At 43.6% G+C, this 24746-nt stretch overlaps 1 protein-coding gene across 3 annotated transcripts in view; it reads right to left on the minus strand.

Moving 5' to 3' along the window:
- The window catches only part of LOC122129488, a 39625-nt gene that overhangs the window by 9108 nt on the left and 5771 nt on the right, over positions 1 to 24746 (minus strand). Inside the window, exons 1-5 of one of the 3 annotated variants that reach the window (XM_042704411.1) lie at positions 21693 to 21985; positions 21475 to 21566; positions 572 to 824; positions 277 to 347; positions 65 to 111 (exon numbers count right to left, since the gene is read on the minus strand). In XM_042704411.1, coding sequence (XP_042560345.1) covers positions 65 to 111; positions 277 to 347; positions 572 to 815 — 362 coding nt within the window. In that variant the 5' untranslated portion in view covers positions 816 to 824; positions 21475 to 21566; positions 21693 to 21985. Of the gene's footprint in view, positions 1 to 64; positions 112 to 276; positions 348 to 571; positions 825 to 21474; positions 21986 to 24746 lie in introns of those variants that run through there. The other 2 variants (XM_042704412.1, XM_042704413.1) reach the window with 2 other exon arrangements.

The raw sequence follows: 24746 nt of genomic DNA on the forward strand, positions 1-24746 counted from the left end.
CACACACACATACACACAAACATACACACAAACACACACACACACAAACACATGAATAAGTTACCTATGGGCTGGGGTCTCCATGACGTCTCGTACATCTGGTTTAAATAACTAGAAAAGTGAGATAATACTTTCAATAAAATCATTTAACAAGTTTCAAGTTTCAAGTATTTTATTGTCAGATGCACAGAACAACACAGAGTCAGACTGGGCACTGAAATTAAATAAAAATATAAAATGTTCAAAGTGAAATTTACCATGATGAAAATAACATACCTCAGTGGATTCCTCAGATGGGAACGACTCTTTGTCTCTGAAACTTTGGTCTTTCTCTTTGTCATAACATTCTATTTAAAAACAATTGTCAGAAAGATGTCGTGAAAAATAGCTGGGTATATGGCAGCATGTCTTGTTGCCATAAATAACGTCTTTTTTTTATTTAATTAAATTTTTCAATTAGAAACAAATTATTGAAAAGAATTAGGTTCATCTGGTGGAACATATATGTGTGTGTGTGTGTGTGTGTGTGTGTGTGTGTGTCTGTGTGTGTGTGTGTGTGTCTGTGTGTTACCTCTCAGTTGCAGGGCGAGCTGGTTGAGTTTAATTTCTTCTAAGATCGACACAGCAATGTTTACGGCTTCAGCAGAGCCAGACTTGTTCATCAGGAATTGAACCACAGAGCGGGCGTCCTCCTTTTCACCCTTCTTCTCAGGACAGTGCTGCTGCTGTAGGATGGTCTGAAACGTGTGCAGCTCTTTCAGAGAAAGCTCCTCCAGAAACTCCACCAGCAAACCTTCTGCCGCTGTTGCATTCATTGTAGACCCCTGTCTAAAATCAGAAGCATATTTACACATGTATATTTACAGGTATATTTGGTATATATTTATATATTAATATTTATGGGTATATGTATATGTATTTATATATTAATATTTACGGGAATATTTGGTGGACGGCAAAAATGTTAAATATCTAAAAATGCTTTGATTTCTACATCCGAAAGGCGTAGCATAAACTGCAACAAAGCAAAACAACTTATTGGATCTTCTTAACTTATAGTTAAATAACTTACCAGTAAATAACACTAGACAAAATGTATCTGTTGTAAAGTCCCACTCATTTTCGTATTCACTGCACAGGTCTCAAGACAGCAGATCATAACTCACAGGTAGGCCGTAGGCTTCACACCCCATCAGTAAAAAGTTGATTTTATTATTATTTATTTTAAACTCAGCACAAGAATGCATCTGTTACAAAGCCACAAACAATAATCTTCACTAAGAATAAAATACAACGAACGTTTAGTCTATTGTTGCTCAAACGTAGTCATTCAAGATAGACATGTATTGGAACGCATCTTTTTCCCTTCATTCTTGCTCTGTCGTTCAATAGGCGGCGGTCGTATACATCTATAAAGTTCCCTTTCCCTTTACGCACCGCTATGCGCTGGTCTACGCCCCGTCTTACACCTTCTTCCCGCCCACACATCTACACGTGCCACCCATGTAGGACCATCCTAAATTTCCCTCGGGATTAATAAAGTATCCATCTATCTATCTATCTTCCTCCCTGTAACTATGTCGGACAGTTCAACGTGAACTTCTTCCTGTAAGAATTTGAAATGAAAACCGGCAAAAGAGAGGCAAGCCAAAGTAATGCCATGTTTTCATGAAGAGGGCATAAACATTTCTTAAGTATTTCATAGACATACATTTTGTCCATAATAAAGACAAAAACACAGAAGGTTGTAACGGAGGATAACCTACGACAGTGTCACCGTGAAGGTCGAATTATACTTCTGCGTCGGTGTCCGTCCTCTTTACGGATGGGCGGAGAAAACGGATTCGGACGTACTGTTTTTGATTTATACTTCTCTGACGGCTGTGGTGAAAACAATTCTCCGCCAGAACAGTAGCTGGAGCAAAGTTTTTTTGTCGCAGACGAGCTACTCCGTGACGTCTTTGTGTGATAGAAGTCGTTGATTGTTTATCTCCCACCTCCCAGCTGTCATTAGCAAGACACGTGATTTAGAGCAAGTGCAACAGGTGTAGTCACAAGGGTCTTGGAGACACGCTGTATTACAATACAGTGTGTCTAACGCTATATATTCACTTGAAAAGGGCAAACTTATCTGCATCATGGTAGGTATTATTTGTGGGAAAAATAGTAGCAATCTATAGCAAAATGATATGCTTATCTTACATACACTATAGAAACTATTAAAAAACGATTCACTGAAATGAATACTATCTTATTTTCTTTGGTATTTTTGTCATATTCAGATTTGCAATGATGATTTCTGGGTAATATGTATGCTGTTGTCCAATGTCAAGTCTCTATTTGATCATGTGACAAGACGATATGATATAGATCAGTGTTTCTCAAACTTTTTCAGACCAAAGACCACTTAGCCAATATAAAAAAACTTGCGGACAATCTAACTAAATAGTATATCCCCGGAACAACAGGCCTCCTACCCAGACCTGGCGCCAGACAATTGTTAGCGGCACATGATTTTCGCAGTGGGCTCTCCTTTTTTACATGCCTACCGGTAGGCTAGTTATAGATATGACAATGTGCTAGGCAAAGCATCTGGAACCCTGCTCCATGCGTGACTTGGTTATGTTACAAACTATAGTTCGCTCACAGCCTCATACTCCCATCACTCATACACGCCAATGTATCACACAACACAACCAATAAACACAACGATGCGCATACCGACCACGCGACCGCAGTAATTAACTACCAACAGTAGACTAGCCGACTGGCATTAATATAGCCATCCTAGTAGTCAACTTTTCATAATTAAGAGTTGTCATTATCCAACGTCACACAACACAGAATAAAGTTATCATCTTGCTGTCTCTGCAGCGGGAGAAAAAAACACTGTTTGAATGCAGCTCTGCAGCTGGATGATGCCCAATGTGGCTGAACCATCTCGCTGTTGCTCCTTGTCTGTGTCAGAGGCTTTCTCATTTCATTTTCTTTTCATTGTCCCTGTCTTAAACCATCAATCCATGACCTTGTTAATAGATTATGCAACTCTTTAATAGAATAGGCTACTACTGACTGTGTTCTCTTCGTTCTGAGTTGTATGTTAGAAATGTTGCAATAATTTACTTTTGGCCGTCGCGGACCATTACGGGGCACTGGCGGACGGACCACACTTTGAGAACAACTGATATAGATAATTTAGGCTCAACATCTGAAAGTCGTCTAACCTTAACCCAGACAGCATTTTGCCTAGTCATATAGTTCATCATTGCCTGCGGGTCTGGTCCGGCCAAACATTTATAAATTATACTCGCTTGGGTGGGGCTGGGACACATCAGCGCGATAAGCATTGAACATTCCATATTTAAAATATCTTAATAAGTAGTAATTGACTTCACAGTCAAGGTGTCTTCTTCACATGAAGCATATGTTCGTTTATTGACATATTTTAAGGACGGCCACAGCGCTTTGAAACGACGTGTTTATAAGTTACATTATTCAAAGGTGGAAGATAAAAGGCGAGATAATCGCCACGTGTACTTTCTCATTATGTGTGTGTGTTGTCAGTGTTTGTAATACAATGGTGTTGGCTGCAAGTTAACTCCACTTCACGTTAATGTTAACCGAACAAAACTCTACTCATGCTTTTCCTCAGGGGTGCAATACCATATGCCGTTTAATCATATTTGAGAGAATGAAGGACAAATGAGTTGTGAATACTATCACCAAGTTTGAAAGGTATTGGTCAGGTAATAGCCGAGTGACAGCTGATTTTCTTTCTGATTTGACAGTACTTCTGTGTGTTTTAAGCAAATCAAATGTGTAATGTTTAGGAAGGGGCACCTGCTATCTTGAATTAGCTATACAGTAAATAAGTTGCAAAATGAAACAAAAACACTTCACAGTTAAAGTTTTACTATTGATTGATTCACATCGATATGAATGGATGCCATGACTAACAAGTGGTGGAAAATTAATATTAAAGTACTGAAGTCAACGTGTCTTCTTCACATGATGCAGAAGTTGGTTTTTGAGAATAAAATAACTTCACATTTAGGATTTTAGCGCCGAATTGCCTAGAGGCCGAGAGCAGGATTGCAGACAGATTTGGAAAAATTATAGCTCACAACATATTGAAAAAAAGAACTGAACTAGTTCATTTTTTGGAGCTGTGAACTTAGTTCAAAAATTTTTATTATAAACTATGAACTGAACTAGTTCATGTAGAAAGTTCGTTTTTGAGAATAAAATAACAGCCTTCTTCCTGTTGCAGGAATTTGTTTGTGTCCTAGCTGTGACAACACGATTACAGGCGGCAAATGCAGGGCCGGCCCTAGCACATTTGGCGCTCTAGGCAAGCTTCACTCCTGGCGCCCCCACCCCAAAAAAAAAAAAAACTTTCATTTTGCTAAAACGGCATTGCAACTTACAGACTGTAAGGCTGCATTTCTTTCAAATGAACACAACAACGGTCGGTCGCAACGATGACCAAACATTAATTAAAGAACAAAATCACTGAGAAAATGTCACGTCTGTGCTGAACTCTGCTCCGGCCACGCCCCCCTGTTCAACGCACACACACATTCACTCGCTCATCTTCCCAATCAGCTGCAAATAATGTTTTTTTAGTCTTCTGTTCTGTTGATGGCTGGCAAACAACAATCTTAGAAGGTCTGGGTCACTTGTGGCACATATTGTTCACTCATTTTAAGCCATCAATCTACCTCAGGGTGAACAAAATTAGCAATTATGTAGTTATTACGCATTTTGGTGTATTTGGACAGCCTGACATACTTTTTTCATTCCAAGATGCATAGCTCTTGATTAGTTGAATCATGTCTAATTAAACTGGCTAGCTCTCTACACCAAAACTAACGTTGTTATAATTACTCAAATATCAATTTCATGACACAATGACGCAAATTGCGGTACAGCTGAACTTGCGTTATGTTTTGCTAAAGATATGAATGGCAATAACAAGAACGTCACACGTCACTGGATAGCTAGCGTTAACTAACTAGCAAGATTACATTGAATCCATTCGCTAAAGTTGACAATACAATGCTTGGATTTTTACCAGTATTCCTCACTTGTTGGCAAGTTACCGTGTTTGTCTTCCTTAATGGGTGTGCTATGCAACGAATAAGATATTTGTAGTGTTGTTGCACTTGCTATTGGCTTTATATGTGCGCCCCTATTTATGTCTTTTTTGTATAATGTAGAATAAATGGACATATCATTTTTGATATACCCGCCTCTGTAAAAAACGTTCAAAGATAAGGTACATCTTTTCTTCTTAACTCCACTAAAGTGCTCGGGGCAATTCACGCATTCATGAACGTTTTCTTATCTGGAATTCATTCTAGGCTAAGAATTCTCCTTGGCACGTTTCTCTTCTTCTTCCTTTCTTTTCTTCTTAAATTGCGCCCCGGATGGCTTTTGCCTCTTCATTATTTTGTTCTTCAAAGTTTCTTGAACACACACAAAGTCTAACCAAACGCCTCACTGTGCTAGGATGTTCTGACAACACCAAGGAGGTACGTACCCCTTCCGTTTCCTTTTTGGCTCATTTTACCCTAACGTTAGATTTTCTTTTTTGCTGGCGCAGTTTTTTGCATCATAAAGCAAGTTTAAAGGAAACCGCTTGTGCGTTTAACGGGGCTTGTTTGTGTGAGCGAGTGCATGTATCTTGATGCTGGAGTTTAATAAAGGCAGGCTATTCATAAAAAACATACGTAAATGTGTCAGTAGTATGAACAGTTGAGACATTGACTCCGTTGGGCTCAGGTTGGTTTGGATAAAATATTTTAATTGCTGTTGGCTGGTGCTGGGCTCTGGCACTACTGTGTTGGACACAGGCCGGCTCTGACAGAAAAATGGGGTTGATCCACTCTCTTAACAGAATAGGAACAGATAGGGAATGAAACATAAAATGTGAGATTCCGGAAATGATGTTGTTCGGAAATTATTTCGTTAGCGGACCAATCACAGCCAAGGGGGTATCCGTCGCTATCCGAAGAGTTACAAAAATCTAGAGGTGCACGTCGGTGTCCGTCCAGCTCTCCGAGGGGCTCGGATGGGCGTTCCACCTCGGGGAAGGTGTTGCCAAGGCGTGCCTATGTGTCCGTCTCCGTCCAAACGCACAACCATAAATTGCGCATTACTCCGAAATGCAGAGGTTTCACATCCTGTGTGTGCTGTACACAAAACATCACACCGGTGGTCCAGTTAAATTGGTAACAAGCGATGTCTACTTACTTGCTGCCTTCACGACACTTCGGAAAGTGTGCGGAAATTTAGTGACAACAACTATAATTATTGCGTCCTCCGTCGTGACAAAATCATTACAAAGGCTATCTTTTTAAGGCTTCTTTTAACAAGTAATTTACTATTGTATGTGATATGTCTGTATTCTTAATGTATTAGCGACGTTGCAAGCGTTACAGTTTCTTCTAAGACATTTGCAATTATTTATATCAGCCTATTTATCTAATCAAACTTGATTGATATTAACATGATTGGCTATTGATATGATTCAAACGAACAAAAAAGTAAAACATTTAAAAGTACAGCCCTAGATGCTAGGTAGGCCTAATACTAAACTGCAGATTATAAATAAACATATGTGAAAAGGAATGCAAAATAAGCAGCTTGACAATCGACATGAAGTCGCAATAACAAATAGCTTACATTTGTTGAAGCACAGAGCCTATGGTCAATGCAATGCAACAAGCAAGAAAGTGTTTTTTAAAGTAAAGTAGTATTAGAATGAGGTTTTCCACCATATATATCGAGCACACACACACACACACACACACACACACATACTCCCACACACACACACACACAGAGAGTATAGCATAATGCAACTGCAGTGGGACATGGGACATGGCATCGCCGTGGTTACCCATAAATAGAAAACATTTAGGGAGTTTTTATAGACAGAAATCTCAGTTCATGTGAGTTGAATTAATTGAATATCAGAAAACACGACCTTAGCTGTTGTTTGGTAAACTTTTCTAAATGATTCATGTGTGTGAGTGTGAGTGTTTGTGTGTGTGTTTGTGTGAGTGTGTGTAGGCCTATACTTTTTAAAATGTTTCACGTGTGTGTGTGTGTGTGTGTGTGTGTGTGTGTGTGTGTGTGTGTGTGTGCATGTGGGTGTTTGTGTGTGTGTAGGCCTATACTTTTAAAAATTATTCACGTGTGTGTGTGTGTAGGCCCTATACTTAAAAAAAATGATTCACGTGTGTGCATGTGTGTTTGCGTGTGTATGTGTGTTTGGGCCTATACTTTTTTAAATGATTCACGTGTGTGTGTGTGTGTGTGTAGGCCTATACTTTTTTTTTAAATGATTCACGTGTGTTTGTGTGTCACAAGCATAGCCACCTCAAAGGATAGTGCTTTTAGTGTTCATCACAATGCACATACCAAACACAATAGACTAATGTCAGGGTTAGGGTTAGGGTTACTTCAGGTCACTACAATACTAATGTAAGGTTACTTCAGGTCACTACAATACTAATGTAAGGTGACATACTTCAGGTCACTACAATACTAATGTAAGGTTACATACTTCAGGTCACTACAATACTAATGCCACTTCTTGCTTTCACAGGTACAACACCACACTGATACGAATCTTCATCCTCTCACAGGTTTTAGTTACCTGGCTATTTTGCTTTTGGGGGCTTATTGGAACCTCCTTGATGGAGGGCTTGGTCAATCCCTACTTTGCCGGATAGCTTTAATTTAAGACTAGATGTAATGGTGGACTTTGATTTCTCGTGTCTGTCAACTTCTCTAACGAAAATAGATAAATCTGCAAGACCCACAGATTGCTAGCACCTGCAGCCAAGTGGGTGTGAACCAAATTTGGCGTCCTTTGGCGGCCTAAGATACTAGGGGTACTATTAAATGAGAAACCTACATTGATATGATAATTAAAAAAATATATGTATATATATACACATATATATGTTTCTAAATATATATTTATGTTATTCTCTCTCTCTATCTATCTATCTATCATATACCGTGTATACAAGTCTTTTCTTATTCAGTGTTCTGTCTTCCTCCTCTTTTCTGGGGCAAGTGTATCCCAGTTACTGGTTCTACCATCCCATTTGGTGGAACCTGAGTCATGAAAATCATGGGAAAATGCCAACTGACAAATGAATAAGTCAATTTGTCAGTTATTTCCACATTTAATAGGGGTATTTGGACCTTGACCCTATCTATGAACCAAATTTTCAGCTCAAGTAGCAGCCATAATGGAGGGATAGGTAACCTTCTAGTGGAAAAATACTTTTTTAAGGAAGAAGCTTTGGGTTGTGTGACTAGCAGAAGGTCTATTGTCCCTAAAACTGCCTTTTCTTTGCCTTCGCCATTTCATCAGATGCCTTCAACTCCTTCAATTCATCCACTGTCTACAACCAACAAGATCAGTCCATTTTTACACGGGTCACATGGTCCACATAAATAAAAATGAAATAATGAAATAATATGAGTTAATATTATTTATTATCAACTGTGTATTTTATTTGAGCTAATTACCATGTCCTCAAATGCTTTACCATAGTGGTAGACTGTTTTAGATGGAAATGTGATTCCTTCTTTGAAGAGATGTGTTAAACTTTTAGCCACTAGATGGAGCTGCTGGTCATCATGGGCATAGATTTGACCGTCCATACAGATCATTAGAATGAATGATGTGTTCCAGCTGACGTGACGGACATCTCCTAACACCTGCATTTTCTTGTGGTCTGGAAGGTAGCATTCCTCACAGTCCTTCAAAATCTCTCTGTCTTCTTTAAAGATGGCGTCTTTCACCTGCCATATGTAGTTCCCTTCCAGCTTTACTTCATTATTGAGATGACGCTTCAATCATGCTTCAATACTTTTAAGGTTTTCCGCCACACCCGCTATAATAAATGGTGACACAAAAGAAAACAGTGTGATGTCCTTTTGATGAATAAACTGATACTGACACATGTGCTGATGAATACCAGCAGTGGTACCGTATTCCTTTTTAATATAATATATACTGTATATATTTGCATGAAGGCTAATATTTACATATACACTGATTTAAGAAATAGTTAATATAAGAGCACATTTCTTCTCATTATTTAGGCTGTACTTAATACAGGTAGTCTATTGTATTTGCCATAGAAAGTGGTGCAATGGTACACATTACCTTGCAGGCGATAAATTATAATTATATTTTGTATTATGTTTATTATCAATTATTATACACTATATATATCAGTTAAACAATGACAAGAAATATACTTTTAGGTGAATTATTTCTTAAATACCGTAAATCTTCTAATAGTGGCCGGGGCTTTTATTTACTTAGGCTGCACAGCACACCGGCCTGTATTAGGGGCAGGCTTGTATTAGGGGCAGGCCTTCTTACGGCTCTTCAGAATGTTCAAAAAAGTTCCGTTGATTTAAATGGAGCACCCAAACATTAGCAGGTCTGTCATTTCTTGATATTCACCACTGCGAAAAGTTAATGACCGCTGTCATTGGCAATTCTAATTCACATCTTTCAGGAGAAGAAGTCCGGTCATTTAACGTAGCGGAAAATCATTGTAACTTTGTACAAGTCAGCAAGTAATGGGTTGCTACGCAACACCTGGAACGTTAAAGTTCTATTAGCCTGAAGAACATCTTTTTCTTAGCGGAAATCACGAAACGGCAACAAAGTCATTAAAAAGAGGTATTTTGGAGGAATGTCTTCTATCGTTTAGGCAAGTAACTGTATTATAACAAATTCGCCTTGTAGGCTGAAACATTTCTTTTTTTATTGCAAACAGCCATGAAATTAGCCAACATGAGGAGAACATGTATTTATGAAATGCATTCAATTAAATTGTGATGTCTGCTTTGTGCTGATGGACTGATTCTGGTAGGCTACAGTAAAATATGCTACCTGTACCTTTTTTTCCCCCCGGCTTGTATTCGGGGACCGGCCTTTAGTTGTCCGTATCGACCACACCCCCGGCTACTATCTGAAGCCCGGCCTGTAATTGAATCCCGGTCTTTATTTGAGGATTTACGGGAAGTGTGTTTGTAAATATTAGATCTTATGCCCACCTTTACTAAGAGATACACATTATTCAGAGATCAATGTAAGGCTGTGATGGGAGAAATATGTCAAAATTAAAAGGTTATAGGTTATATAATGACTAATTCTGATTCATTATGAAAACAAATTAAGAATGGGTATTTGTCATGCTAGCGCTGAACCCTGCCCCTGCCACGCCCCCTTTAACTCACCCACCTCTGTCTCATTCACTATCACCGGAATACTAATCACGCGCATCTGTCACCTCCCTACTTAAAACCTTCACTCCCCTCACGTCTGGTCTGGCCTCGCATCGCGACGGACTACTATCCTGACGGCTCCTGCAGCAGACCGGTTGAACTCCATTTCAACTAATATTACATTCCCGACTTCCAGGTCGTTCTGCCCTTGTCTCCTCTCGTGCCCCTGCGCCTATCACTCCCGTGTAGCGCTGCTGCTTCACGTTTGCCCCCTAGTTAACTTCTGTGCTTTTGTCGTTTTTTGAATCCTTATCATCTTTGCGTGCCCGTTTGGACAATCACACCTGAGCTTTTGTATCCTGTGTTGCGTTTGTGTTTACCCATGCGCGGTCGGTAGGCTATTGGAGCGCAGCATAGGCATGCTGAAGGGAAGCTGGCGATGTTTGGATGCATCGGGAGGGAGCCTACTACAAAGATGACCACCCTCCCATCCACGCTGGCTGGAACATGCACATCACTGCGCTGAGAAGAAGACGGGAGCTGATTCACCAACTATACCAACAGGTAAATCATGTTAATAAGAATACATTTTAAATGCACACATGTTCACCTTTTTGTTCAGAATGTTTTATTTAGGCACGTTTGTTCAAAGAACCCTCAATAGCGGACAGAGTTTGGCAACAACCTCACTAACAGACTCATTCAAGTCCCTTTGTGTCTGAAGGACGACCTCGGATAATACCCTACCATGATGGGAGGAAGAGGAAGCTGGTGAAGGCTGGCGACACCCTGATGCAAGACGGGCCGAAGAGGAAGCTGGTGATGGCCGGCGAGGCCCCGATGCTGGTGCAGCAGCTGCTGCTGCCGCAGATGTGGTTTCTGGTGCTGCTCGTGCCTTAGGTGCGGCCGCTGGTGCATCGGAGACGTGTCTACTACCATGTCACATACTTTGCTTTTGCCATTACGCCACCAGACAGGCATTCGTACAATGTTTTGGCCCGCATCTGCTCTTCCATCAGCAGAACGTCGATATCAGCCTCACTATAATTCTTCTTTTTACGTGCTTCTTTCTTGCTTGCCATTGTCAGAGAGTTTGTGCATTGAGAATGCGCTCAATTTATATGCTAATTAGATTAAGTAGGGACGTTTTTAGGGCACAGATTCAGTTGCGCACAATTCCACGATCATTTTTGATTTATAACTGAAGGATTGGCGTACACGTGTTTTTTTTGTGCGTACGTTTGTTTTCTCTGAATCACTCTTAACGGTCGTTTCAGAAAAGTTCTTAGATGAAATGAAGGATGGCTTCTACGGAACATTTTATAAATGAGGCCCCGTATATGGCTAAAAACCCGCACAGAACTAATCTGAAAGATGTTTGAAATGTGTTTGAAGGAATACTTTCCTACTTCGAGGATCATCCAGGTGCTTCCTACAATGCTTTACAGATAGCCAGCGTAGTGGGACTGAAAACTATATCTAGACATAAGGTGTAACTGACGACCTTGACCTTGAAATTTTATTCATACATACTACTGAAACGCTCTTACATTCACTATTGAAACGCTCTCACGGTCACTACTGAAATTACTTGTATGAATACATGTGAAACGCTTGCACATCCTCATGTAAGAGCATACATACATATAACTGAAAAACTTATACATACACATTTGAAACATTTATACAAATATATGTGAAACACTTGCACATGTATCTAAACTTTTTCTATCTTTGTAATCATATGCAAGAGATTCAGTTATAAATGTAATGTTCAACGAGATATATATATATATATATATATATATATATATATATATACTGCATTTTCATATGTGCATGCATGGGTGTTTCAGATAGATACGTATAAATGTTTCACTTGTATGCGTGTAAGTGTAACATGTTAATTTTCTATTTTGTGTATATATAAGTTTATTTCACCAAAAATCTTGGTTTGTATCATGGTAGCTAGGTATTAGGCCTATCATTTGTTGGGTAAGTGCGCCCTCTATTGGTTGGTTTGGTGGCTACAGGCTGCATTTTCGTGCCTTGCTCAGTATGTGTATTGCTTGGCAACGAGAGCAGAACGGAACTCCGGCTACATTGGTGCCGTGACCCGGATGACATCTTCAGATCATCGCCAGGATGATTGCCGCTGGTTGCTGTGACGAGTAAGAACCTCTTCAGGACGTTGACAAGTACACGGGCTAATGTTAATGTGTAAATTGTAACTCTAGTAATCTCAGCTAGTATAATTTTACATTGTGATTTTTATTTAATGTTTTCTATTCATATTTGCATTTATTAGTAATTCATATATTATTGCCATAGCCTAATACATCACAACTTTTGCAAAAATGACTGATGGTGAGGATGTTAAGACACCAATTAGTTGGGGGGATGTTGGTTTGGTAAGCCTAGGTAGGGGCCAGTTTATGAGGGATGAGAGCACGCCGGTTAGAGGTGCTGGTGCACTGGGCAAACCTGCGCTCTCGTCCACAGGTGTACATACTGATGCACATTTCCCTGCACCGCACGCGCGTAGGTTAGGGTATGCCTCAGACATGGGAAGCGGTGTTAGTCCAGTGGGTCGCCCTGTATTCTCATACACTCACACGCACACAGATGAGCATTCTCCACGTCAGCCAGTGTTTAATCCAGATGTGAGCTCCTCAGACCTAGGGAACCTCATTACACAATTAGCTCACGAAATAGGAGAGAACATTGCTAGCCAGCTAAAGAGATCTGTTAGTAGCGCAGATAGCCAAACCACTCCTACACCTAGTCTGAACTTAGGACATGGACAGTCTGACTTGAACATGACTGGAGTAAAGTTAGTTATGAAGACAGATGTCAAAGAGCCACCGTACTTCAGGGGTGATGGAACGGACAAACACACAGTGCATGAGTGGGAAGAAATTATGAGCGTCTACTTGAATAAGAGGGGTGTGTCCTCACGAGAACAGTCCCAGGAGATAATGTCAAGATTAATGGGAAAGGCTAGAGACATTGTTAAAGTCACACTGCGCAGCATGCCATCGCTGCGGCCAGCTGAAGACTCCAAGCTTGTCTTTGATATCCTGAAACAACATTTCAGTGAGGTAACCTACTCCTCGATGCCTCTAGCAGATTTTTATAACACTCTTCCACTGGCCGGAGAAAGTCCCATGGACTACTGGATACGCTTGAATAAGGCTGTCGATGTCGCGGATGAGTGTCTGAGAAGGCAGGGGCGAAACATTGAGGACCCCTCTCACGAGGTCACAATGATGCTGGTGAAACACTGTCCTGACCCCGCTCTTGCAAGTGTCTTAAAGTGCAAAACAGCAGAGAAGTGGACAGCGAATGAGATTCAGGAACACCTCATTGAACATCAGAGAGAGGCTAGAACAATGTCTCAAGCCAAATCTTACCGGCCAAAGAACATTGGTGCACATGCTCAGACATCAGCAATAGAGACAGTCACTGCTAATAACACCACAGATCTTACCTGCTACTCAAAGGCAATGGAGCCTCCATCCTCTTCTCAGACCGAGAGCGTATGTATCCAGTCTCTCATTGGCTTGCTGAACCGTGTGCTGGAGCAGAAGGCCCAGACAGCAGCAGTCGTGCCGCCGAATAGGAGTCCAGTAGCCATTGTTCAGAGTAGATGTAGAGTCTGTCAGTCTGCTGAACACTCAACTACTGCACACTGTAGACAGGCAAACCTCTGTATGGGCTGTTACAAGCCCGGCCACTGGAAGAGAGAGTGCCAACAGCGCCGGCCAAGAATTAACACCCAGCCACAGTTAGCGCGAGCACAGCCTAAACATGAGCAAGGTGGAGCAGGTTTAAACTAGATGGCTTACATACGGAGAGGGGATGTGTGAGCGTTAAAGCATCAACCCTTGGAGAAGGTGAAGAGTTAAAGGAGATGTATGTCAATGTTTGTAAAACAATGTCAGATAATTGTACAGTAATCGTTCAGAATATTCACAAAGTAGAAGCGTTCAGTGAGTTATTTCACGCACCAGTGACAGTTAATGGCTGCACTCAGTTACAAGGGCTCCTCGATACAGGGTCAATGGCTTGCACAATAAGTGAAGAGGCGGAGCAGCGGCTGCTATCAGATAGCGTCCTGACCCAACAACAAGAACTCCCGCAGCGCATCATCCTTGTCGGCTGTGGAGGAGTACAGGTGAGCCCCAAGTGCATGTACGACATGGAACTGAGTCTGTATGGGGTGAAGTGCATGGTGCCAGTCCTTGTGGTCACTGGTCAGAAAGATGACGTCATAGTAGGCACCAACATGCTGAAATATGTTCTACATCAGCTGAAAAATGAGAAGAATTATTGGACACTTATTTCACGCAACACACAGGGGTCTTCAGACTGCGAACAGTTTTTGGAGATGATGGCAAGCCTCACGAGATGGAGGGGTGAAGATGTGCCAGAAAAAGTCGGGACAGTGAAACTAACTCAGGCGGTGACTCTCCTCCCCAAACAAGAGTACCTACTGTGGGGTAGACTGCCAAGTAACGTGCCCAAGTCACCTGGGAGCACGGTTATTGTGGAGCCTACCACTTCCAGGTGTGTGCCTCGGGGCATCATGGTGGGGAGAGTGGTCACACCGCTGTCGGGAGATGGCTGGACCCCTATGAAAATCACCAACATCTCCGACAAACCACTCACTCTTAGAAAGAACAGCAAGCTGGCAGACGTCTCTCCTTGTGTCGCGGCTGAAGACTTCACACTGTTCCAGGATTCCTCTCAGAGTGACGATGGCCCTGTTAAAGGGACTAATGTGAAACAGGACGACAACACTGATCTGAAAGACAGGCTGCAGAAGTCTGGTCTGGGAGACGTTGACATTGACCATTGTGAAGCAAGCCCTTCCACCAAGCTTCAACTCGTGACATTGCTGGAGAAGTATCAGGACGTATTCTCAAAGCACCATCTAGACTGCGGGAAAGCCAAGGGCTTTGTGCATAGAGTCCGCCTCACTGACGACCGTCCTTTCCGTCTTCCGTATCGTAGAGTGCCGCCAGCCCACTATCAAAAGCTGCGTCAAACTCTCACTGAGATGGAAGAGCAGGGAATCATACGGAAATCAATGAGTGAATATGCTTCCCCACTCGTGATGGTTTGGAAGAAGAATGGCGATCTTCGTATATGCACAGACTTTCGATGGCTGAACGCGAGAACCATCAAGGATGCTCATCCTTTGCCCCATCAATCTGACTGCTTGGCTGCCCTTGGCGGTAACACTGTCTTCAGCACCATGGACCTCACATCTGGTTTTTATAACCTGCCCATGCATGAGGAGGACAAAAAATACACCGCCTTCACATCACCACTAGGCCTGCATGAGTATAACAGAATGCCGCAGGGGCTTTGCAACAGTCCGGCGTCCTTCATGAGGATGATGTTAAGCATCTTTGGCGATCTAAACTTCAGCAGTCTTTTGTGCTACCTAGATGATCTCTTGATCTTTGCCCCCTCTGAACAGCAGGCCCTCAGCAGGTTGGAGGTTGTTTTTCAGAGGCTGCGGGAGCACAACCTGAAATTGAGTCCGAAAAAGTGCCATCTGTTGCGGAGGTCCGTGAAGTTCCTCGGACACATTGTTGACGGTGACGGTGTTGCTGTTGACCCCGAAAAAGTTGAGGTCATCGCCAAAATGTCGAAGAGGGACTTGATGGAAAATGATAGCTGCACTCCTTCAGTCCGCAGAGTGAAGTCGTTCCTGGGGATGGTATTTTATTACCAGCACTTCATACCAAATTGCTCCTCCATCGCAAAACCCCTGTTCGCCCTCACAGCTGGCCAGAAACGGAGAGGAAAGGCCGGAAAGTACAGTCAGAATCCAGGAGTCTACAGAAAGCTCAAACCTGCAGACTGGACCCCTGACTGCGACTCCGCCTTCGCCAGCCTCAAGGAGAAGCTCCTGAACTGTGCGGTCCTCACTCATCCAGACTTCTCTAAGCCCCTGGTTCTGTCCATTGACGCTTCTCTTGACGGCCTTGGGGCAGTTCTGTCCCAGATACCAGAGGGGGAAATGAAGGCACGCCCGATCGCCTTTGCGAGCAAGACCCTCACTGGCTCACAAAAGAGGTATCCTGCCCACCGCCTAGAATTCTTGGCGCTCAAATGGAGTGTTTGTGAAAAATTCAGCCACTGGTTGAAGGGCCACACTTTTACAGTGTGGACCGACAATAATCCTTTAACTTATATAATGACAAAACCGAAACTTGACGCTTACGAACAAAGGTGGGTGGCAAAGCTTTCCCCATACACATTCAGTATCAAACACATCCCTGGGGTAAAGAACATCGTGGCGGATGCCCTAAGTAGAGATCCTTTTGCCAAGTCAGTGAGCCAAAGGTTGATCAGCGAGCCGTATGAAGGTCTGTTGGCCGAAGCAGAGGGAACAAAGGAGGAGAAAATTCAGGATCTCTTCCGCTGCAAGGTCCAGTGTCTCCGGACAGATGATGCAGGCTGCTGTGTGACCATGGACACCACTCAAGACATACTGGCTGGTAGTCAAGAACCCTCACATGTAAGATCTGCTTTTGAAGCTCACGTAGAGTGGGAAAAGGGAGCAGAGATAAGAGCCACTCAGTTTTTCAAAGCTCTTCCTCAGGCGGTGCCCTCAGAACAGGACACACCTCCAGCCCTCTCCATCGGCGAGCTAAGGCACAGCCAGGAAACGGATCCAGTTATCAGGGAGGTCCTGCCACTCGTTCTGAGGGGTGAGCCACCACCTAGGCGAGGGAGAAGTAGGTTAACAGCTACGGCTCAGACACTGTGCAAGCAGTGGCATCATCTGAAAGTCCAGGACGGAGTCCTATACAGGGTAACTAAAGACCCATTAAGCAAAGAGAAGAGGTATCAGTTTGTGCTGCCTGTTAGCTTGAAGGCCAAGGCTCTCGCTGGTGTGCATGATCTCGCTGGGCATCAAGGGCAAGCTAGAACAGCACATCTTGCCCGACAGCGTTTCTTCTGGCCGCAAATGGGAAGAGACATCAAGGAATATGTGAAATGCTGCCAACGCTGTATCCTTGCAAAGACCCCTGAACCAGCTGCCCGAGCTCCCTTGGAGAGCATTCGCACTTCAGCACCCATGGAACTGGTGTGCATTGATTTTTGGAGTGCTGAGGACAGTCAACAAAGATCTGTAGATGTGTTGGTCATAACAGACCACTTCACAAAATTGGCCCATGCGTTCCCCTGTGTCAACCAAACTGCAAAGCAAATAGCGAAGAAGTTATGGGATAACGTGTTCTGCATCTATGGTTTTCCAGAGCGAATACATTCCGATCAGGGAGCCAATTTTGAAAGTAAACTCATTGCCGAACTCCTCAGCCTCACAGGGATTACAAAAACACACACAACAGCATACCATCCCATGGGGAATGGACAAACTGAAAGGTTCAATAGGACGCTCGGCAGTATGTTGCGTGCCTTACCACTAGCAGCCAAACAACACTGGGCTCAACAGATACAGACTTTGACCTTTGCTTATAATGCCACCATCCATGAAACGACTGGATATCCTCCATTCTACTTGATGTACGGTCGAGTCCCCAGACTCCCGGTAGATATGGTCTTCAAACAAGTCCTGAAGGATCCAGTCGTGGTGAATTATAAGACCTATGCAGAGAAGTTGATGGCGAACCTCCATGTGGCTGCCGGCATAGCTCAGCAGCATGCGAGGAAAGAACAGAAACATCAAGCTGATGGCTACAACAAGAGAGTCCGTGGAACCCACCTGAACGTTGGCGACCGAGTTTTGCTTGCCAATAAAACGGAGAGAGGGAAGAGGAAGCTAGCGGACAAGTGGGAGGCCACCATGTATACCATCATAGACCGGAACCCTCAGACTCACATTTACAAAGTCAGGGATGAGAGTGGGAAAAACAAAGTCGTCCATCGGAACCTGATGTTGGATGTGAGCTTCTTACCTGTCCCAGAACAAAGCAGTGAGGAGCTGAATGAAGATGCCTCAGATGTGGCCAGTGAGTTCCAGCCTCCCTCTGTTGATGCCTTGAGTGGCCTGGCAGTAGATGCTTCTGAGGACCGTACCTACTCGTGGTTAAGCACATCATCTGATGCTGTGTGTGAGTCTATGGGAGATGCTGATGAGTGTGAGGTGGAGGATGAGAGACCCCATTCTCTGTCCAGAGACTCTGTTCAATCGACACCCACGATAACCCAGTCTGATGAGGTCAGAGGTCAAGGGGAAAACGAATTCTCACCTGTGAGAGACTTAATTGGTTCCAGTGTTCCTCCTGACTCAAACTTGACTGACACTGACTCTGACTCCCCAACTGAGGCTCTTGATTTAGGCGAGACAGTGCCCCCTAATGTCGACTCACCTGTTACAAGAACTGATAGTCAGATACCCACACAAACACTAGGGCCTGTGAGACAGGTAGTCAGGACACGTACTGGCAGGGTTGTTAAGGCAGTCAATCGCATGATAGAGAACATGGTGCAAAAACCACTCACCAAGGGTTTTGTTGAAGGGGTCAATAGAAGGTCACTGTCTTTACTCAACTTATTTTAGATAGAAAAATAATAGAGACTTAGGTGCTGTGGTATACTTTGCTTTAATGCATGCAGTATGACTTGTCATGAGATGTGTTCCAAGATCTTATATGGTGTAAAAGGCATCATACACACTGGAAGAGGCAGTAGCCTGATCAACTGCTGTTTTCTTTTAACTTACATTGTAAGTAGCTTTATATGCTGTGAATGGGAAATAGAGTTCTCAGGGTTATCTTGGACCAAGTGAACAAGAGCTTTGTTTTGTATATCTTTTGTTTATTTTCTACCCTCTATGTTTTGAGGATTTTGGCGAAATTAAAGAGGGGTGAATGTAACAGGTTAATGAATGACACATATTTGTGCAATCTTTCATTTTCTATTTTGTGTATATGTAAGTTTATTTCACCAAAATCTTGGTTTCTTTCATGGTAGCTAGGTATTAGGCCTATCATTTGTTGGGTAAGTGCGCCCTCTATTGGTTGGTTTGGTGGTTACAGGCTGCATTTTCGTGCCTTGCTCAGTATGTGTTTTGCTTGGCAACGAGAGGTACGTGTTCACATTGTAGTGTTATGAAGGTTTCAAATGTATGTGTTTTAGCTTAAATTTGGGTGCACACGGTGGATTGTAAATGTGTTTTGTGATGAGTTGTGATAAATTGGTCGGGTTGTTTTGGAGGTTTTGCTGTTTTGAGAGTTAGGGATATATTTGCTGATATAGCTAACCTCGTGTGTTGTTTAACTGTATGCTAGGTTTCGTTTTTCTGTCTTTCTGTAATGTAGCCCATATGTTTCAGTTGTCCTTCTTTTCTTATGTTTGTATGTGTTTTGCTTGGCAACGAGAGCTACATTCTACATACTGGAAGAGAAAGTAAAGGGATTAAAAGAACTTCAGCGTCCTGTGATAATTGCACCTGAACACAACGCAGTAGTCGGCGAAGTACAGACCACGCCGGCTACATAAGCATTTCATATGTATGTGTATATGACACAGAGGAATGTATGTATGCGTGTGTGTTTCTCATATGTATGTGTAAGTGTTTCAGATGAGTATGTATAATGTTTTATATATGAGTGTGCATAGGTTTACAGAGTATGGGCTGAAACACACCAAACGCGTTTTAAAAACGGCAGATGCTTCAAAAACGTCTTGCCAAAGTGCGGCGGGCAAAACAGCCACAGGGGCACCAGGCTGTTTTTCCCGGCGTCTAGGAAGCGGAGCTGCGTGCGCAACCTGCCTGGGCCGAGTGTGACATTGATGAGCGGTGCGCCTCCGCACCTTGCGCTGGAAAGTTGAGAATAGTTCAACTTTTAAGCGCATCTAAAAAACACAAGAAAGACGCAACGCGTGGTGGAGAAAAGGCGCACACGCAAGGCGCGCCGTACCATAGGAAACAATGAATTTGCTAGCGTCCCGTTTTTAAAAACACGTTTGGTGTGTTTCGGCCCTATGTATGTATGTGTGAGCGTTTCAGTAGTGAGTGTGAGAGCGTTTCAGTAGTGAATGTAAGAGTGTTTAATTAGTATGTGTGAGAGTGTCTCAGTAGTGAGTGTGAGAGTGTCTCAATAGTTATGTCCTAGACGGCCCCTCATAGCTTATTGTCATACAACATCCTACCCCAATTATTAAGCAAGCTTATCCTAACTGTTGTGGAATTCTGGGAGCTTCTCAAGAAACTTCTAAGGCAAATAGGTTGTGAAGATACTAAACGTTTTATTTCAGAGAGGTTAACTACTACTGAGCTGGTCCTTGGAGCATCTCATTCACTCTAAGCATGTGGCAAGAGTGATCGAGCTGACTAACACAGGAAGAAGTCCCAGACCTCGTATTTATATATCTGACTCCTTCTGTTCTTTCCTGTGCATCTCTGCCTTGTTTATCCGATAAGAATTGACCACATCTAAAGCTCTTTGTTCTTCCTGTTCTGGTTTTACTCTTTTGTTAGTGAATAGTCAGCACAAAATGCTGGCTGTTTCCTGAGACAATGGTGTCTGGCCTCCTCCTTGCCTCGTGACAGCCTTGCCTCGTGCCTTGCCTCGTGCCTTGCCTCGTGGCAGCCATTTCGTCATACCACCGCCATTTTGTTGAACTGACATTTCTGTCTCTCCTCATATCCATGTTCCAGCATCAGCAATTCAATATTACATTAATTGGTAATTAAAAATACAACATAACCCATAAGAACATTTTAAAAGGCGAATAGTATAAACACAAACATATTTCACTAATAAACTTCATGTCAGACTTTCCTCTGCCATACATGCGTATGACATGAACACATTCAGAAGCACCAAGCAACACTTTATTTCAAATGAATGTGTAAATACTTTGTACACTAACATTTGCACAAACAAATTCACACTATCTTTCTCTTTCTGTCTTTCTCTCTCTCTCCATCTCTCTCACTCACACACACACATAGCCCAGCAAGAACATTGCATGTCATTGTATGCATATATTGCATGTATTGCCTAAATAATTAAAGAATTCAACCCCCTGCAATTACATTCTCAAATTAGAGTATTTAACACAATGCACAATGATGCCCTTACTTTAACAGGTTTGCCAACTTTTTTTTAGATATTTTGTAAGTAATACCACTGCCTCTTGTATATGTTTGTCAAGTACATATTTTTTACAACAAATGTCTGGAATAGATTGAAATGTTTGTTGTCTTACTTCAGTTTCCAGTGTTGTAGACTCCGAGGTTCAAGATGTGTGTCAAACCTTCACAGAACATTTATGTGTGAGAGGAAACACCCAGACATATCCTATCAATAGTCAAGGGGAGGGGCAATTTGTTGACTCAAATTTTTGCCCATCATAATATATATATAAATATGTATTTAAAACATACATATAGATGAGCATATAGGAAGTCAAAGCACATCATGTACCTGATAAAGGGGTATCTGGCTATATATCTGTACTGTCGTCCAGAGTAAAAGTTTAGTTGAGTAAATGTGAACGGGCCAACACACAAATCCAAAGATGACTAAGAGTAAAACAGGAAGAACATGTGATAGGCTGCAGTGATACGCAGTCACTGCACGCACAAAAAGCACCCGGCATAACAACATCCACATCTCCCTAACTAGCCATCATTGGTGACAGCCAGGTAACAACACTGTGCCCTAAGCCCCCAGGTTTGTCACTGTTGTGAAATTAAATCACTACTGAAACATTTTGATGCTGACTGCAATGGGCCAATTGAACTTGGAACAACAGGTAGAACTAACCATACTACTTGTTTCAGAAAAAGTTATATTTAATGTATGATTCAATTAAGATTTGGAACCATTGTTTCACACAGAAAACCTTTTCACTTCGTATGACTCACCAGTGTGCTCGTCAAACTGAAAAAGGTCACATTAACCAGAACACAAAATATCAATACCCCGTCCCACATACACTGAATCCACGGTGTGTTAATGACTCTAGCAACATATGTACATAAATGCAATAAACTCCAAGTCAAGTTTAACACTCTTACTTCTAATTAAATGCAAAGACATTCAATCACATCATTCAAACCCATGACAAAAGATAATTTTGCACAATAAACATATTTCACAGATTCGGATGTTTGCACGTTCAGTTCAAAATGGTCGTATCACGGTCCGACACTTTGCTGTTCGTTGACTGTTGTGCAGTAACATGTGGCAGGGTAGCTAATACTCACAAACCACACCATCTGTCAGTGGCGTGGGAGAGGGAGGGAGAGAGAGCAAGAGAGCTGCGGGCACATCAAGGGCTGTAGTGACGAGACGGCTGACTGTTCTTGTTCGCTGGCGTGGTGCAGTCTCCAACTTTGGCAACGAGCTAGTTTCTAAATGTTTAACCACACTTCACTAACTAGCGAGGATATTTCGCCTCACACTACGACGTGCTATACTTCTTTGCTATACAACGTGCTATACTTCTTCTCACCGGGTGATCTTCAGAGCTGGTGGTGTAGACTCTTGCTTCCTCCACACGGCCACTCCAACCGTAATGCTTTTGTAACACGGACACTAACAAAACTTAATAAACTTAGAGCTAAACTTACACTCAACTGACTTATCCTTCTGTCATTCATTCCCAATTAAGTGGGATAACTCCTCCGTCTGGGGCAGCAGGGACGCCTCCTCATCCGTCTGGGTCAGCAGGGCCGGAGACGAGCAGCCCATGCTGTTGGGGGCTGGCACTGCCAGCAGGGGTGGAGAGGAGTTGGGTGCTGTCACCTCTGTCTTCAGCTGAGAGGGAGGTGATTGAACAGCAATGCTGTGAACGTGGAGTGGTGGCCGGTTGGGGGAACACGCACCCTGATGTCGTGAGGGGTTTTGGGGGAAAGTGGGTGTGGCCCGCTGCTCTGCTGTGCCAACTTCACGCGCCGGCAAGGTAGTGGGTGCAGCAACTGGTGGTGTCACGGCCGACAACGCGATGACAGGCCCGTCCTGAAACCTCAGCGTGCCTCTGCCCAGGTCCAGTTGACAGCCCGTAGCCTTCAAGAAATCCAGCCCCAGTATGCAAGGGTCCTGCACGCTTGCCACCCACACTGGGTGGTGGACAGCTTCCCCCCCCACAGTCAGTGCCATTTCGCCCCTGCCTTTCATGGGTGCCAGCCCGCCCGTGACTGTGCGCAGCTGCACAGTGGTGGGCTCTAACTGAGTCCAGCCTGGCACCACATCAGGTCTTACCAGTGTCACTGTGGACCCCCTGTCCACAAGAGCAGTGCAGGGAACCCCCTCTACGGTCACTGGGACGTGACAAAAGTCCCCTACACAAGTCTGCCCCACCGCTACCACAGGCTCCATGAGAACATTGTCGTCTGCTTCTGGGGGGAGTGGGCCCTGACTCCCCCGTCTGTGCTTTCGGGCCCTTCCTGACGAAGAGAAAGAGGATGGGGCTGGGGGTCCGCACAGCCTCCCCTATGCGGACCCCGAGTCGTTTCCCGGACCCTTGGGTGCTTTTGGGCACTGCTGGAGGAGGTGACCAGGCTGGCCACACCCCCAACACACCCTGGGTGATGTGTGTGGGGTACGGGTTGACTGGACAGACATAGCCCGTATCAGTTCCGTCAGCTCAGATGCCCATGCCGGCTTCTCCAGGCCAGCTTTGGTGCCCACTGCCACTCTTGTTATGGGCATGCTCTCACTGTGGCTACCTCCAGCTGGCACACAAACTCCCTCTCCACTGCTAACTCCAATGCAGCCTGCAGAGATCGAGGGTGCTCCAGCTGTACCTGCACACGCAGCTCAGTGGGGGACAGAGCTCTGATGAACTGGTCTCTTGCCAGCTCGCTCTGTACATCAGGTGGCATGTGTGCATATGCCTGCCGAGTGAGGCTCTCAATGTCATTTGCCAATGCCTGCAGGGGCTCCCCTGGGAGTCTGTACCTGTTGCTCAGTTCATTTTTTAGCAGGCCAGGCTGCACACACTGTCCAAAGTGCCTCTGTAATCCAGCCACCAAAGCCCCATATTCATGCCTGTCCTCTGGGCTAATCAACAAAAGGCATTTTAATGCATCGTCCGTGAGGCACATAGCAAGCTGCAGGGCTTTCTCTCTCTCCGTCCACTCCCCTGCATGAGCCAGCAACTCAAACTGTGCATGGAATGCCTCCCAATCTGATTTACCCCTGTACTTTGGTGTTTTCAATGAGGACCATGTGCTATGGGCGCCGCCATGATTGACGTTGTTATAGTTACAGTCACAGTCCGCCCCTCCCCCTCTGCTCGGTTGCTCCGCGCGGGACTTTGACATCGCACCTGCAGCCATGCCCGCCTCCGAAGCCATGCTCGCAGCCGAACCCTCCGAGACTCTTCAGACCATCGGGCAGGGCCACTGTCTCTCTCCTCCTTCACTTTCACGCCCGAAAAGTTCTCCATGACGTTAAACAAAGCAATGTCCTCCGCAAAAAACTTAGCTAAACTGATCATTAACTACCAAAAAAAATAAACGTTCACGAACT

Source organism: Clupea harengus, unplaced genomic scaffold, assembly GCF_900700415.2.
Source record: "Clupea harengus unplaced genomic scaffold, Ch_v2.0.2, whole genome shotgun sequence".
NCBI lineage: Eukaryota > Metazoa > Chordata > Actinopteri > Clupeiformes > Clupeidae > Clupea > Clupea harengus.